At 41.7% G+C, this 17459-nt stretch overlaps 1 protein-coding gene across 1 annotated transcript; it reads right to left on the bottom strand.

The window, feature by feature from the left end:
* Positions 1–3759: 3759 nt before the first annotated feature.
* On the bottom strand, positions 3760–5832 carry LOC122069135. The gene is made up of 4 exons (XM_042633068.1): positions 5475–5832; positions 5055–5169; positions 4199–4786; positions 3760–4003 (listed from the first exon to the last, which is right to left on the bottom strand). Exons 1-4 carry the CDS (start codon positions 5555–5557, stop codon positions 3863–3865), a joined length of 927 nt encoding a protein of 308 aa, XP_042489002.1. The 5' UTR covers positions 5558–5832; the 3' UTR covers positions 3760–3862.
* Between the last annotated feature and the right edge of the window lie 11627 nt (positions 5833–17459).

A 17459-nucleotide genomic window follows, 5' to 3' on the forward strand; every position in this document is an offset into this window, starting at 1 on the left:
ACTGCACATTAAACCAACCTTCCTTGCATCAAAACTGACTCAATATGTAACTATTATAGAGGACTATATATGTTACACCCGTGCCCTAATCCGGTCTAATTTGAATTATTGTAACAAGCCTCGGATCGAAGATCGAAAGTATGACCGGATTTTGGCTCACGGATGCACATTGCCGAAGGGGTATAGATGACCAGACATGTTCGTGCATCATGTGCCTATCTAACTAGAGGGGATTCATACCTTCCGATCCCAGACGGTAAGTGACCCAACTCCCCACACTTGAATTTCGGAACACATCAAAAATTTCCAAATAACCTTATGCATGTCCGAGGGCAACCACCCATGTGAGACCAGCCATGGGATAGCAAGCAGTCTTGACCACCGGAAACAAGCCACTGGAAGCAACCTGGCCTAGATCCGGTGCTTGTTTTCGACAGGTTAATAGGATGCTGTACAGGTTCTGATGCTCGCGGTTCCTGCCACTTGCATCATAAATGGTTCTTGATGATCCCAAATCATCCTCACACCTTCCTTGTGATGTGAGCACTTTATGGACCTAAATGTGTGGGTCCTCATGCCCCGAAATTCATTTTAACCTGATTGGTCCAAAAGGGGTCCAAACCAAATAGACCCTAAGGCCCACTTAAGTCATAAGTTGGGAAATGAGGATTCATTTCCTCATTTCCCTTGTGCTCAAAGTAGGAGAGGAGAGAAAGAGGAGAGGAAAGAAGAAGAAGAGGAAGAAGAAGGAGGTTGGAGGCCTACCTTGGTGCCGGCTTCCGCCTTGTTGCCTAAATCATTACCAGAGGTAAGTATAACCTCTCATACCACTCTCTCTCTTCATTTTGACCTAGAAAAAGCTAGGTATGGATGGAATATCTTGGTGTACAAACCATGTTAATATTATAGGATGCGTGTTCTACCCTCCCAGTATTGTTGCCGAGCTCGAACCAAGCCCGGTGAGCTCTGGCAACATGTATTACCAAAAGACCAACTAGGGTTTCGATCGTTCGATTGATGTATCTCTCAAACGGCTCGGTGGAATTGAAATTTTATTAGCTTAGAATGATGCTAGGAACATCCCCTATAAACTACATGGAACAAATCTCGACGATCAGGCCCGTGCCAGAAAGCCCCAAAATGGGTGGACTGCCCTGAACCACCACCGAAAACAGTCCATCGGATCCACTGGGTCTGTTTCTGGTGGCATATTTCCAGTGGACATGTGAGCCTTACATGCTCTCTGACTTCTTCTCTAGAAACAAGACTGATATTTCTGGTGGAAATGTCCTGTTTTTGATGGGTGTTTTCAATGACAGCACTGTCACTTAGGAACAATGCCTGTACCCTTTGGGGGTGACCTGTGTGGGTCCCTCTCGATATTCCCAACGCGTACTAATATACGATTCCCTTGTGTCTAGGACAATGATGCGCACGTGCCCTGAAGCTGAAATTGAATTGATCGATCGATGGTAGTACTTGAACCCGAACACACTCGATCGTAAACTAGGTGAGGGATGGACTGTGTTTATTTTTGAAATGTTTATTATTGTTAAATTGCTCACATGCTTAGAATTATATGTTTAATTGTAATTTCTCAAATGTGATGATGATATGTTACATTTGTCATTTACGATTATGACATGAATTGTATGGAGATGTATGACGGGATCCGGTGTGACCAAGGTAGTACTGATACCGTGATCGCCATGTGTTTGGTTGTGTGTGTGTGAGACGGAATCCGGCGTGGCCGAGGTGATACCGATGCCGTGATTGCCGTATGTATGTTACATTTATGCATTGATTATGTGTATTAGAGTTAGTTGTAGTCACGGGTTACACTTTATGGCCAAGGTCTCGCTGGTATCGTGTACCCCAGGACTACATTCGGAAATGGATGCGCTTCGTGGCCGATGATTGGTACCGGTGTCACGTAAACCATACTTAACTGTGATATGCATGCTAGATTAGGTAAACGGTCTCGGGTTACACTTTGTGACCAAGGTCTCGTTGGTATCGTGTACCCAGGACTGTGTTTGGATATGGATTATACTTTTTGGCCAAGGTCTTGCCAGTATCATGTAGTTCATATTAACTGTATCACTATGAAGGAATGTAGAATATATGTGGTTAGGTATCACTCCCTCTGCTACGAAGCCCTACCAATAGGGGTTAAGGTTTTGGATAACTCATTGTGGTATGTTCGATGTGCCTTTCTGGAATGCCACACCCGCAGTACGATATGATTGTAGCCAAGCGTGGGAACCTATCCAGTGTGGCCGATGATGTACCTGTGCCATGACTACCAGGAGGGGATTATCAGGGGTTTGTTGGGTGACCCATGGACGCATACGGGGACCGACAGGCTTCTATTCATTGCTAGGGTTTGTATCCTTGTGTAGTTGATGTCGGTTCCGAAACGAATGATACAGCCTAATGCGCCGTAGTAGCATTTACCAATCTTAGTTTGCATTGTTAGGTGGATAATAAATAAATGAACTGCATCACGAGCATCATGGAATATGTGTTTAATTTTCGTAATCATGTATCATAAATTATTACTGCTATTGTCTTACTTAGATGTGCTTGACCCAACCCCTCACTGAGCGAGTTGAAAATCTCATCCCACGTACACACCCTTTTTTTTAGATGATGATACAGGTACCGTGGTGCCAATGGCGGGTGACCCAGTATCTTCTGGGTCAGAGTATGGTGTGAGCGACTGGTGGATGCCAGAAGTGGAGGAGCATGATCAGGACTGTACTTGTGACCACTGTGCTTACGCTGCACCGTGAGATTGTACAGTATATTTTGATACTTTTGGGTATAACTGTGGATTGTATATTCTTTTGATATTATATTATATGTCATGAATGATTGTAACAGAATAACTCGGTTATTGCTATTATATTATCATTAGATGTTTCCCCATCTTATTATAATCCCGTTACTATACTCTAATGCCGTTGCTTATGTTGGTTTGTGATGTGAGATTGTGAAAATGTTAAAGTACTGCTATCAGAGATACTAGTGGATTGGTAAGACAAGTACGTGTCTTACTCACACCGCCGGTATTTCTAATGGTAAGTTGGATCTACTGGGAATGGGGTGTGACAATATAACTCAATTCAACTAAAGACAGCTTCGTCTCATTCACTTGTCATTATTCATATCTTTCATAAAATATAATCATCCATGTATTTCTTACATCAGGTACACTTATTTATGGCATACCCTGTTGGTGTACGATGTTTTGTATTCAGTCGCATTTTACCTAAGAAGTGCGGGACGTGGGGGTTACAAGTGGGGCAGGAGGTAACGCAGCCTCCTGCTCGAATTTTTTATTTGAGGACAGTTTTATACTTTCCAATATTAGGGTTTTTAGCTATATATTTGTAGTGAGGGTTACTTTCTCTGTAAGCAATTTTGAGTGGTGTGAGGACGAGCGTTATAACCTTATTCTCCATTGATATTGAAGAAGAATCTCATCTCACCAAGGACGTAGACAACCTTGCCGAACCTCGTAAACCTGTGCGCATTGCTTGTTCTTGTTTTTCCATTACCTTCATCGTTTTTTTAGGGTTGCGTTTCTACATACCCATTTTTCAACTTAATACATATCATCTTTATTGGTTGCATCTCAATGCAAACAATCAAACCATATCTAGTGTTAATGATGCTGTACTCCAGGGTGTTAATACCATAAGTTAAGTTGTTGTTAAGAAGTCTTCTATCAATATCTTATGATATACCCACAAATGAAAAAGAGAAAAACAAAGAAAAAAATTCCAGTTCAATGAAGGTTTTGATGAACTAAATTCTCCTTTACAAATACACTCCTGAAGATTGATGTATTTCTTGTTTAAGCAATAGAGATCATGAGCATACCAATTAAGAAAATACTTAGTACAACAAGAAGCAAACGCTGGAGAGATCTAAACTGCATGTACTGTGGACCTTGTATTTGTCTCTGAGATCCACATACCCGTACCCGTCCAAATCTCTGCAAAATATGCATGAGTTAAATTCATCTGGAATCTCTATTATAACCACTCTGTGTTCTTCAATCAATATACTTCTCTCTGTTCAAACAAGGTGATGACTAAACTGAGGTAAATCAATGTTTGGAAGTGTTAATAAGTGAAATATAAAACAAAATTCAAGTACTAACTTAAAAAAGGGGAAACTTTGATCTGACCTGATAAAAGTCGAGCCAACTTGAAATCCTTCCTTTAGATTGGACATGGTCTCCACCTTTTTGTCTCCTAAAGCTATTCTTAAATCCTTTTCCTTTAGTTCTGGATTCATCACTTTCCACTAATGTTTTTCTCTGTTCATCCTCATCTGCTATTACAATCTTCCAAGAACCAATGTTTGGCGTACTCCATGTTGTTCTATGACCATTTGATTTCTCCACTTCACAGCTTAAATCATCCTTGGTTCCAGGAGATTCTCTTGCTTCTAGTTTTACAACATAATTAGAATCTTGCTTCAGTGCCGCAACCTCTTTAAAATCTGTTACACAATCTGGATTATCTATTCTGCAGGCAAGATCAATATGAAAATCTGCAACTTTTCTCCTTCGATCAATCCCCTTAAGAGAGTTATCTGTGGTAGGTCTAAGATCATCATTTCCCTCTTTAGTACCTTGTGAGGTTCCTGGAGTTCTTGAAAGAAATGAAGTAAAATCATCACGTTCTTCTTCATCCAAGTTTACCCATCGCAGGGGTTGCTTCCCTTCCTCTTCCAGGGATTCTATTAATGCCTTTTCTGTAGAAACGCAACCCTAAAACGATGCAGAAGATAATGGAAAAACAAAACAAACAATGCACACAGATTTTACGAGGTTCCGCAAGGTTGCCTACGTCCCCGGTGAGATGAGATCCTGCTTCACTATCAATCGAACTGATTCAGCAACAACTCTTACAGTATAAGCATTACTGAGCAAAAACAGAAAATAGAACAGGGTCTCTCTAACTGATCTCAAGCAAATGATAAAGGAAAAAAAAAAAACGACAGAGACCCAAATTGGAGAAATAAAATCAGAAACCAACCTGCCATTTTGCTGTGCCTAAAGTGATTTGCAGCTCCCTACGTAGCTCCTCTGAGTCCTCTGGTCCAATACCATCTCTTCCCTCCCTCAACCACGCCCTGTATACCGATTCCATTCTGGAAAAAGCCAATAAAAAACTAAAATTAAACCACAAACAATAACCCAATCAAACCAATAATTTTCTAACAAGTAATACTCAACTACCAAAATCCTTAAAATGGCCAAGAAACTAGAAATTAAACCGACCCAGAAAAAAGAAACTGAATAAACCCAATCCAATTCTATTTAACACAATGCAGCGAATTTGACAATACAACCCAATAACCAGAAACTCAACTCAAAATACTTCCTACCCACATCACCTTACCCCTTCAAAATGAAAAATCTGAAATGGAAAACACTCAAAAATACAAAAACATACATGTCTGTGGATTCCTGAACCTCCTCGGCCGCAGTGAAGAACGCATCTTTCTGCCAGAGATCAAAACTGTTAGCAACCAGCATCTTCACCGACAAGGAGCGATGAAACCACCCGGGAGAGAAAAAAAATGGAACGAACCCAAATCAAATCTGTCCAAAAGGTGCAAGATAAATGTGCTAGTGCCACAAACTATGCCACTCCAGGTGAAGAATTTCTTATGCTTTTCTGATTCTGACAGAGTTAAGCGATGAAGAAAGCGGAGAAGGAGACGTAAAAGGAAACCCCTCATTCCCTCTTATCCTTGCCGCCGTCCCTTCTCCCTCCTAATTCTTTCCTTGCTGGTCCCCCCTCCCCCCCTCCCCCCTATCCCGACGAGGCGTTGGCGAGTGCAGAGAGGGACAAGGACACAAGGTGGGCTGTCCATTCATCGCGTCCACCGTCCACAACCACCACAGCTAAGCCGCCGAACACCCCTTTTCATGTGGGCCCCAGTACACATTTCTTTTTTGAGAAAATTACCCTCTCCTCTCCCCTATATGTTTAAGGTATTACATAACCCTTCCCTACGAAGTTTGAAATTATATTCTTTTCCCTTCTATGTTGTAGATTCTATCAACCGTACCCTAACCGTGAGTAAGGAATTGTTAAGTATATTACAAATTTTTCATAAACCCCAAAATACCCTTAGTATATAGGAGATGACGAATTTGCCCTCAACTTATTATCATCTTCTTAAGGAAGAAGACGCTGGAGGGTTTATACTCTAAACCTCTACTCTTCATTCCAAGATGGTTATGAACTCTGAAATCGATGATTCTGAACTCTGAAATCGAAGATTTTGGAGATCGAAGGTGGTTCATCTCATTGGTGATCGAAGATATTACATCGTGTTGAAGATCGAAGTTTGTTCATCGATGAAGATCGAAATCTGAGGTTAGATTAAATCTCAGATTTGGGAGAGTTAGGGTTTCGGGAGATAAAATCATTTATGATCGAAGTCTTAGGGTTTGGGAGAGATTAAAGCCCTCGGTTGGTTTTTCAGAAGTGGCATTGAAGACTTAGGGCTATGGCAATTTATCATTCTGAAATTTGAGATCGATTGGGAGAGTTAGGGCTTTGGGAGAGTAAGTTTCCTGAAGAACTAACCACCTTGACTTCCAACCTTTTCTATAATTCACCCACTTAGAAAGAATTCCACAGATGCCGTTACTAACTATATCATTGATCTTCGCACAATCTCAGTGATTAGATAATACATGTGGATCTTGCAACGAAGAAATCCTTGACAATAACTTTATCGACAACAAAACACCAGACCTCGTACTCAGGTGACTAAAATCGCCACTCTCGTTATTGCTATTTGGGATTTCGTTATTAAGATCGATGGGTGATTCACTGTGATGATGAGTCGAATCAGAATGGGTAATTCACAAGATTTTCATCTTTGTCTGTTCCTCTCTTTTTATCTGGGGATCTTAAATGGGTTTCATCCAAATTATTGGTATATAAAATTGTAACTTGTTATCGGATTTCTGGACTTCTATATCAAAATGAAATTTGTTATAAAATTTGTGGACTTCTTTGTGGCTCTGCTATCTTGGATTTTGTTATTAAGATCAACAGGTGATTCACAGTGACGATGAGTGGAATCGAATTTCTGTGCGGCGTTCTAGGCGATGTGGGACTAAAGTTTGCACACCCTCACTGATCTCCCAAACCCCCTGGTCCTTGCCGCATTCTTGGTGGGGACACCTCATCGATCTCTCAGGCAGGTCTTGGGTAGTCACACTTCCCCCCTTTTGGCACAACGTCCCCTATTGGCACAGCGTCCCCCCTTTTGGCACAACGTCCCCTTTTGGCACAGCGTCTCTCTTTGGCCTATAGGCCTCAAGGCTTTAAAACGCGTTGTGCCATATTAAGGAGGCTAAAGGTTATTAACTAGCCCAGTAATCTCTCCCTAGGCGATGTGGGACTAAAGTTTACACACCCTCACCAATCTCCTAAACCCACTGGTACTTACTGTATTCTTTATGGAGATACCTCATCAATCTCCTAAACGGGTCTGGTACTTGTCGTATTCTTAGGTTGTCATAGAAGCATGTGTGATATCCTACTTTTAAAACCTGGTTTACTTACACGGATGACCCAGTTTAACCATGCAGGACCCGAACCAGAGAGGGTTAAGGCAGGTTCCCTATGGACCATGATGGCAAGGGTGACTTTGAACACAGGTTGGCCAGACAAGTCTGAGTCAGTGCCAGAGAAGACGGGTGTACCCAAGCCGTGTATATACACGTATCATAAGGCCATATACGGGTAATGCTGGTATGTAGCCGTATCCTAAAGTGTATACGTATTATATATCTCGTACCAAGAGAGATACATGCCGAGAGTCGAATTCCATCAAAATCTCAATTGTTTGGCTAAGTTTTGACCAACAGGTGGGCGGTCACAGGCGGGCGAACCCACCCACCTGTGTGACACACCCATGAGATTACTAGATATTCTCTAAGTATAAATAGTACTTATTGTGTTTCTCCTTTTTCTCATTTAATGCATTAAAGAGTTGGTGAGAAGAGTAAAGAGGAGAGAGAAAAGAAAGGAAGAAAAGAGAACGAAGAAGAAGAAAGGGAAAGAAAGAGGAGGAAGAAATGATTTTAAGCGATGCCGAGGTTTGATATTTTCATTCCGACACCGAAAAAGTGATCCTCAACACGAGACCTACGATTTGAGGTGAGCGAAAGCTATACTTCTTAAACTTTCACCAAATCCCAAGTGAAGCCCTTGATTTGGATAGAGTTCCTTGAGATCTTGTAAATCCCACTTGAGATGATGAATCTAAGGTTTGATAGATAGTCTATGTGTTGATTTTGAAGGTTTAAAGAAGTGTTTACAAGATTTGAGAAGCATTGGCGATTTCTTAAGTTAAGAGGTGATTTTGGGGTTTTGGAAGAATTCTTGAACAAAGAAGGTAAGATTGCTTTTCAATCCTTAAATCTAACTTAGATCTAGGTTAGAATCATCTTATAAGACCTTGGATGTATGAAAAATATGATTGGAACAGCCCCACTTGGTTTTTCCAAGGTTGAGGAACGTTTTAAAGAAGAAAGCAAATTTCTGCCCCCACAGGTGGGCGAAGACCAGTGGGCGAAGCCGCCCGCCTATTGGGGCAGCGCCTCAGCCCCCACCAGCGGGCGAAGCCGTCCACCTGAGGGGCCCTCCGGTTGAATCGGCGGGCTATCCGGCCAGCCTATGAAGACCAGTGGGTTGTCTGGCCCACCTATTGGCCCCCAGTCGGATTTTTTAGCCCGAATGGGCCCAAAACGGGCGGGCAACCGTCTTTTATGATTTTAAACATGATTTAAACATCAAACCTCATTAGTTTTGACCCCAAGATGGTGAAATGTTAACCTCATTCGCTTATGATAGGTTCCATTAGAATTTATGTTTCTCACGCCGGATCTCACCCGTACCGAACGTGAGCTTTTATACCCAACAGGTAAGTGGGGAGAGGACATTTGACTTTATTTTAAGCTTGTTTTTGCATCATTAAATTGTATCTAGACTAGCCATGTCATCATGTAAATTATGTTAGATTAGTCATCTTCATATGCCGTTCGCACGCATTGCTTGTGCATTCTAAACAAATGATTTATGATATGTGTGTTGTGCTTTACATTATCAATGCTAAATGATTGATGTGCTTATGTGATGAACAATCGGATTACTGTGCATGATGCATTGTTAGACTAGACGTCGTAGTCGGCTTGAAAACGAGTGCATTGGTGGCCCATGGTATAGGACGCGGTGGCACTATGCAATCGTACTTTGTCATATAGGAGCATGCGGATTAGGATTATCATTCCCTGTGCTACGACCCTTCCCAACAGGGGTTGAGGTGTTAGGTTATCACTTGGGGGGAAGCAGTGGTCGCGGTTGTCTGATCACTATGGCGGTTAGACATACGCCCGGCTGGTCATTAGGACAATCGACAACCTCAGTGGTATATTCAAGATGGCCAATCGTACTGCTTTTAAATTACTGGGGTCAGCACCTTTACTTTTCTATCATTTACTTTTATGTTGAGAGCCGGTATACTTTACTTTTCTGAGTACTCACGGTGGGTCTTCTCCGACAACCCTATGGGCGTATCACGGGATGGAGTTCGCGGCTCGTACCCGGGACATACGCATGCACTGTGGCTGTAAGTAGCACATAACCAAAGACTTATTAATATTGTTTAGGTGGATAAGATTTAAAATGAATTGCATGTCATATAGTGCATATGGATATGGTTGTTTGTGTGGTCCTTCTTTTCACTTACTGAGCTAGTGAGCTCATCCCACATGCACACCTCTTTTAGATGATTTTACAGGTCACCCACCTGAAGATCAGAAGTCGGGCCCCACTATCGAGTTTCCCATTGAGGATTGGTGGGTCCTCGAGGAGTATGAGCACGGTGCTGATTGCATGTGTGAGGGCTGTGCTGCAGGACTGCAATAATGACACCGTACAGGATTTTGCTTTTTGATTCTTCTGATGACCTCCCCTTTTATGTACTTGATACGTAAATTGTTATTCTTTTTATGTAAATATCATGCCTGCGGGCCCACATGTACTTAGCTATATACTACAATTTGGGTATCAAGTATATTGGGGATAATTACATGTAATTTAAGTCTTCCGCTGAACTTTTGAACACTTATCTTAGATGTGGGTATGTTGTGGTGGGGTACTGTATCAGATGATCCTGGCAGGTTTGGGTTAACCGGAGTTAACCCGGTCACCGGTCGGTTCTGTGTGAACGGGGTGTGACAGTGGTGGTATCAGAGCGTGATGCTCTATCTACTCATAGCATATCATTTAGACCCCATAGAATCTATAATAGGAAATGGGGTTGGGTAAATATAAAAACTTTAAAGAATTAAAAGCCAAAAAAAAAAAAAAAATGGTTGCATTTAATTATTGCATTTCATGGCATGCATTAGAGAAAGCTTGTATGGAATAAATAAAAGACTAGTTATTTGATTTCATAACCCATCGAGTACGGATTTGACAAAATTTCGGCAGCATAACAACGCTAAACAAGATTTTTTTAAAATTTTCAAATAGAAGCACCTGATAGACAACATACATATATGAATAAGTATAATCAACCAAGGCTAACTAACATTGTTTCAATCAAATTACAATAAGTTTATCAAGCATACAAAACTAACTAAAAGTCACCAACAACATCAGAACACCATACTAGCAAGTCCAAATTACAGAGAAAAGTACAAAAAGAAAAAAAATATATATATATAGTCCACCATAAACACATAAACAATAGAGACAAGTAAAAGCTGATTTGGATAGGCAGGCTAAGTCCTCAGAGACCCTTATCATCATCTAGTTCTACTACTCCATCCCTCCTAGGCCTCGATTTAACTTTGAATCGGTGATCGTAGTGATCAAACCTCGCATTCACTAGTTGCACATCCCTCCAGAGTCAGGTAAAGTCCGCTGAAATGGCATTAACCGTTGTGTCCAAATCTTCGCTCAATCTTAGGAAGGAATTCTCTAATATAGCCTGCCTTTCTAAGATATTTTCCTCTCTAGTAGCACTCTCATCTAGTCTTCTCAGAAGCTGATCCTGCCCATCTTTCAAGGCCCTCATACTGGTCATCATAGTTTTAAAGTCAAATGCGCCACTCTCAGGTGGTGGGGCTCTATGCTGTGGGTCTGCAACCCTAGCAAAGTTAGGATCAGCATCTCTCGAATCAAGAGGCTCCTCCTCGAGGATATCCTCGTCCAGAAATTCCTCCTCCTTGAATTGAGAAACATAATCCTCATCCTCCTCACTATTCTCCTCCTCCTCTATGTGGACATCCTCCCTGTAGACATTCCCCCTATTCCTGCCTCCTTGAGCTTTTGCCCTCTGAGGTACATCCATAAGAGATTGGAGACCCATCCTGGGTAGGTTTTCCCTACTAAATTTGTCCGTTGGTGTCTTTCCCTCCTCACCACTCAAATCCACCCCAAAAAACTCGAAAACCCTAGTGAGAGTCCTACTATATGGGAAACCTCCATCCTCAGGATGTGTGGCATGATGCTCCATAGTCTTACGTATAATGTAGGGCAGGCATAAATGTTCGGCACCTCCCTCCAAGGCCTTATAGATGCAGAAGGCTATGTAGGTTGCCATGAAGCCCACTTGGTTCCTATGACCTCCCCTAGGGAGCAAATTAAACTGAACTAAGCAAGCAAATACACAAGCATCCGGGTTGAATGTCATCATGAAATCCGGATGCACCTTGCTGCCACTAATGGTCTCGTAAATGTGGTCCTACATCTTTGAACTTAAGGATGGGTCCACGGGCTTACTCCTTGGGGGGCTATAGAATTGATGCCCAACTAATGACATATCTAAAATACTAGCAAGAATGTCCACAGTCAAACGAATGTTCACTCCCTTCACCACGTTGGTGGTTGAGTACTCCCCATACTGGTAAGAGACCTCCAAATTACAATAAAATCTTTGAACCAGGTGTTCATAGCATGGGCGGTCAATGTTAAGGATGGACTGCCAACCCAGTGCAGTAAACCTCTCTTGTAGTTGAATCTTGTTGAAATCACAAGTTACCACGGTTTTCTCCATCATCACAGACTTCTTTAGAAAGGTCTGCTAATTCGTTTCTGCCCTCAAACTCCGGAAGAGTCCCTTATCATAGTCTAGAGGATCTATGGGGGCATGTCCTTGTTGCCTTGTACGAAGGGCTGGGGAACTAGTCCCTACACCCTTCCATTTTGAAGTTGTGGCCCTACGTCTATTGGGAGAGGACGCGGGTTCCTTGCCCTTGCGAGAAGACATCCTAGTAAGAAAAGAGAAGAAATAGTGATAGGTAAAATTTTTGTATGACAAAGGAAGTAACCAGGAGGGTGAGCAAGCACATGTAAATGCACCTAAATACATAATGTGGATCATTATAAAAAGAGGAGTGGTTAAGCCATAGAGAAATGAATAGGAGAAAATCTCCAAACATGGCATCCATTAGCATGTTGTAAAATAGAAAAGTAACAAAGGAGTACAAAGCATGGTAAGTGAGAAGTGATGGAAAGCCTCATAAGAATTTCCTCAAGTGGGGTAATTGGTCTCAAATGATAGAAAGCCCCCAAATTCAATGTGCAAGTTCAATCCAAGAGAATGAAAATCCCATAATAGTGTAGAACTTGAAGCTTACATGTCAATGATAGTAATGCCTATCATTATACAATCAAAAATATGCAAAGAAATTTTCTATTATGACAGTGAGGTGCAAGGAATGAGAGAGATTCAAAGTTGTTCACAAGTATGGATTCAAAGTGTAAGACAAACATCATTGCACCAACAATTAATGGTAAGTGATTCAAAGTTGTTCACAAGTATGGAGTGAAGTGAAGAGAATCATAGAAACCCCAGAAATTTATTTTTTCAAGAAACCTAACACAAAAGAGATGGATTTTCATAGAAAAGAGATGAAATTGCAAGCATATACAAGTTTCCATGATCTTTCCAACAATGTAATGGCAAATCAAAGATAAGAAATCCCATTTGAGTTGTTAGTTGGGGAGAAAGGAGAAGAAATAGAAGAAAACCCCAAATTGGAGAAATTAGGGCACGGTTTGGGATTTTCTCCCATAGATTGGATAGTAAAGCCCAAAACTATGAATGAGTCACAAAGGAAGCATCATATTCTCATGGAATGATTATTATATGGAAAGAAACATGAAAAAAGTCAAGTTTTGGGAAGTATAAATGGATTCAACACCCAAAATATATGTCCCAAGAAGAGAAATGGAGAAGAGAGTTACTTGAGAGTGAAAAGCACTTCGATCTTCCAAAATCCGTGGAATCGTTGAGTGAAATCGTAAGTGGATGCGCCAAGTAACCCTCCGAAATCGTCCTGAGTTGAGACAAGGTAGAAGATGGGAGAAATGAGGGTTGAAAGAGGCTTAAAAGCCCCTTTATTTTTCTGCCTCGGGTTAGATTGGCGGGCCCGACCCGAGCTGCCCACCGGTGGTAGCCCACCGGTTGGGAGAAAAATATATATATATATATAATAAATAAATAATAAAAAAAATATATAATAAGTAATATAAAATAAAATAAAATTAATAATCGGAGAAATAATAAGAGTAATACATTATTAAAAAAAATATATATATATCGCATGGGACTGCCGTCCTACTTGTCGAAGCGCTAGCACAGTACTCTCGGAGCTAAGCTATGGCTGAATGCAAGACATCATACACTACAATACCCCGTGTTTTGACATATGATTATGTGGCCAAGTTAAGAGTTTAAGGTCAATCTAAGAGTATGTGAACCATAGAGTGAAATTGATTTCGTGGGCTATGTCATAGAATGGGAAATAATTATGTGCTTATGTAAATTCTAAGGTACTTAACCAATGTTTTGTGTACGGTATGATCCAGGTGCAAGGACATGATGGTACACACTAGATCCGGTAGTAATGCTCGAGGAACCTCACGTGGTCCTCGTCCTATCGATCGACCACTAAATCCTCGAAGGTCCTGCTCTGTGGGGAAAACCCCACTTCCACAACCTCAAGAAACCCCCGACCAAGATGTGGCACAAAGGGACCCACCTTTGACCACACTTCCGGATCCTCCACCTATCATCACTCCGAGTGATGTTGCGACCATAGTTCAGCAGTCACAGCAAGCCTTCCAACAACAAATGCTCCAGCAGCAGCAGACATTTATGGTTGCTATACAGCAACAGTTAGACCTTCCTAAACCCGGTCAACATCCTCGGATAACTACTCCACAAGACCCACTTGTAGGGTCTGGTATGGGACCACAAGCAGGAGGTACACCTCCAATTCTGCCACTCAGCACTCCATATATGGTGCCCCCTCCGTACCCTTACTATCCGGCATATGCACCTAATTACCCGTCGATGAATAATACGACAAGGGTAGTGGAATCTTTCAAGAGGAACTTGCCACCTATATTCTCTAAGGTGGGGAGTGATCCTCTAGAGCCAGACCAGTGGATCCAAGAGCTGGAAAAGATATTTGAGGCAATCGAGTGCACTGAGGCACAGAAGCTTATTTGTGTAGGGCTGCAACTCAAGAATGAAGCCAACTCTTGGTGGCAAGCCTCTAAGCCTATATTGTTTGCCGCACATCCAGAACCCACATGGGAGCAGTTCAAGAAGTTGTTTTTGGCAAATCATTACCCTAGTAGCTTCAGAGACTGTAAAGAGACAGAATTCATGGCCTTGACTCAAGGGAATAAGACTATCCTTGAGTATTAGCAGCAGTTTGAAAGCTTGTTCCATTTTGCCCCTAGGCATATGAGGTCAGCTGAAGAAAAGGCTGCAAGTTTTTTAAAGGGATTAAAGGCATCGATTGGGTCAGTGCTCAAGGTCTTAGATTTGACAGATTATAGCCAGATTGTGCAAAAAGCTAAAACCATGGAAGATAAGCAGAAGGGAGAGCAATCCCTCACACCTGGATTGTGGAAGAGGATTAATCCATTTTCGGACATGGGCAACTCATCCAAGGTATACCGTGGGTCGTATAGTTCTAGGCCTGTATATAGACAGCCCTATAGGCCATCTGGCTACCTTCCTCAACCAGTTGGTGGTCCGGGCTCTACATCTTTTCACCCGAACACTAGTACGGTGCCTACAGTCATGAGGCCACCCCGTCCCCCATCTACATCAGGTCAAGTACAAAGGGGCCCTGCCCCAGTTTCGACGTCACAGATCCGTTGCTTCAATTGCCACTCTTATGGGCATTATGCTAAAGATTATCGAGTCAGACCAGCCTTGCCATTCAGTCAGCCCTCTGTGTACAGACCTCCCTTAACTTGGGGGAATCAACCGCAAGAAAGAATGTATGCCTTATTAGCTGAGGAAGCTAAGGCCAGCACAGAAGTCGTAGCAAGTACATTTTAATTTAAGATTTTCCTTATGCTGAATTTTGATGACCTGCTATACTTATATGCATTGTTGTACTAGGTGTTCTACCTATATCGGGTATACCAACCTATGTCTTGTTTGATTCAGGAGCTACACATTCGGTCATATCTAAGAGATTTGCTGAGAAACTTGGTATGTCACCCAGGACACTAGATCATGAGATGATTGTCAGTATGCCTACAGGAAAAGTTACACAGTTGAAGGAGGTGTATGGGCCATGCCTAGTTGAAATCGGTGGAAATAAATTGAATGCAGAACTCATCAAATTCAACATGTAGAATTTTAACGTTATACTGGGCATAGATTGATTGTCGGGCCATCGAGCAAATGTGATGTGTGCCGAAAAATTAATTAGGGTGACAAATGATGAAGGGAAAGAACTGGTACACCAAGTAGATAAAATAAAACGGGCTAGAAAGGTCCTCATCTCCTCTCTTCAGGCGGTAAAGTTGTTGAAAAGTTACAAGAATTATTGGAGAAGGGGTTTATTCACCCAAATGTTTTACCTTGGGGTGCCCTTGTATTGTTTTTCAAGAAGAAGGATGGCAGCTTGCGTATGTACATCGATTATCGAGAATTGAATAAGCTAACCATTAAGAACCGGTATCCATTACCACGTATTAATGATTTGTTTGACCAACTACAAGGTGCAAATGTATTTTCAAAAATAGACCATAGATCAGACTATTATCTACTCAAGATAAAGAGCGGTGACATACCCAAGACAGCTTTCAGGACTCGGTATGGTCACTATGAGTTCCTAGTGTTATCTTTTGGATTAACCAATACACCGACATCATTCATGGATTTAATGAATCGAGTATTTCACAATATCCTACATAAATGGGTAATTATTTTTATTGATAACATCTTGATCTACTCCAAGACGGAAGAGGAGCATACTCAACACCTAAGGATGGTATTACAGAGGCTGAGAGAACAACAATTGTTTGCCAAATACAGTAAGTGTGAATTTTGGCTTAAGTAAGTTGGATTCCTGGGACACATAGTGTCTAAGGATGGAATTGAGGTGGATCCTGACAAGGTGAAAGCAGTAGTAGAGTGGGAAAACCCCAAGAACGTTACAGAAATTAGAAGTTTCTTGGGTTTAGCTGGGTATTACCAGCACTTCATTGAGAATTTTGCTCGGATCTCAGCACCAATGACTAAGTTAACCAAAAAGGGGGTAAAATTTGAATGGACAGAGGAATGTGAGAAGAATTTTCAGGAATTGAAGAAAAGGTTAGTGTCAGCCCCTGTGTTGACCATCCCTGAAGGCACAGGTGGAATGACAGTCTACACTGATGCTTCTAAGGTGGGTTGGGTTGTGTTTTCATGCAACGTGGTAAGGTGATAGCGTATGCATCCCGACAACTAAAGGAATATGAGAAGAACTACCCCACTCATGACTTGGAACTAGCTGCAGTCATTTTTGCCCTAAAGATTTGGCGATATTATTTGTATGGGGAGAAGTGCGAGATATATAGTGATCACAAAAGCCTTAAGTACATTTTCACCCAAAGAGATTTGAATATGAGGCAGAGGAGATGGCTCGATCTCATAAAGGACTATGACTATGACATTTAGTACCATCCTGGCAAGGCTAATGCAGTGGCAGATGCGTTGAGTCAGAAGGCACAGACTATGTCACTCTCATACTTAGCTGTCATCCCACCACTCGTACAAGAAGCGATGCTAATGGATGAAACCCTCTTATATGAAGGAGCAACCTTAGAGCTTGAACATCAACCAGAAGACATTAAATGGTTAATTGTATCCTTGGCAGCTCTACAGGTGCACCTGTCTATTAGGCAAGGGGCGATAATGAAACAACCTTTGGATCTTGAATTGCAACGGATCAGAATTAAGATTCAGAAGCAAACAATAAATAACCCTGACTTCGTTTTAGCCAGCGACGGGGCATTATTATTTCGAGGTAGGTTATGTGTGCCCAAGGATTTGGAGATACAAGACAAGATAGTGCAGGAAGCATACAGCTCTGAGTACTCACT

This window comes from Macadamia integrifolia, unplaced genomic scaffold, assembly GCF_013358625.1.
Source record: "Macadamia integrifolia cultivar HAES 741 unplaced genomic scaffold, SCU_Mint_v3 scaffold537, whole genome shotgun sequence".
Taxonomy (NCBI): Eukaryota; Viridiplantae; Streptophyta; class Magnoliopsida; order Proteales; family Proteaceae; genus Macadamia; species Macadamia integrifolia.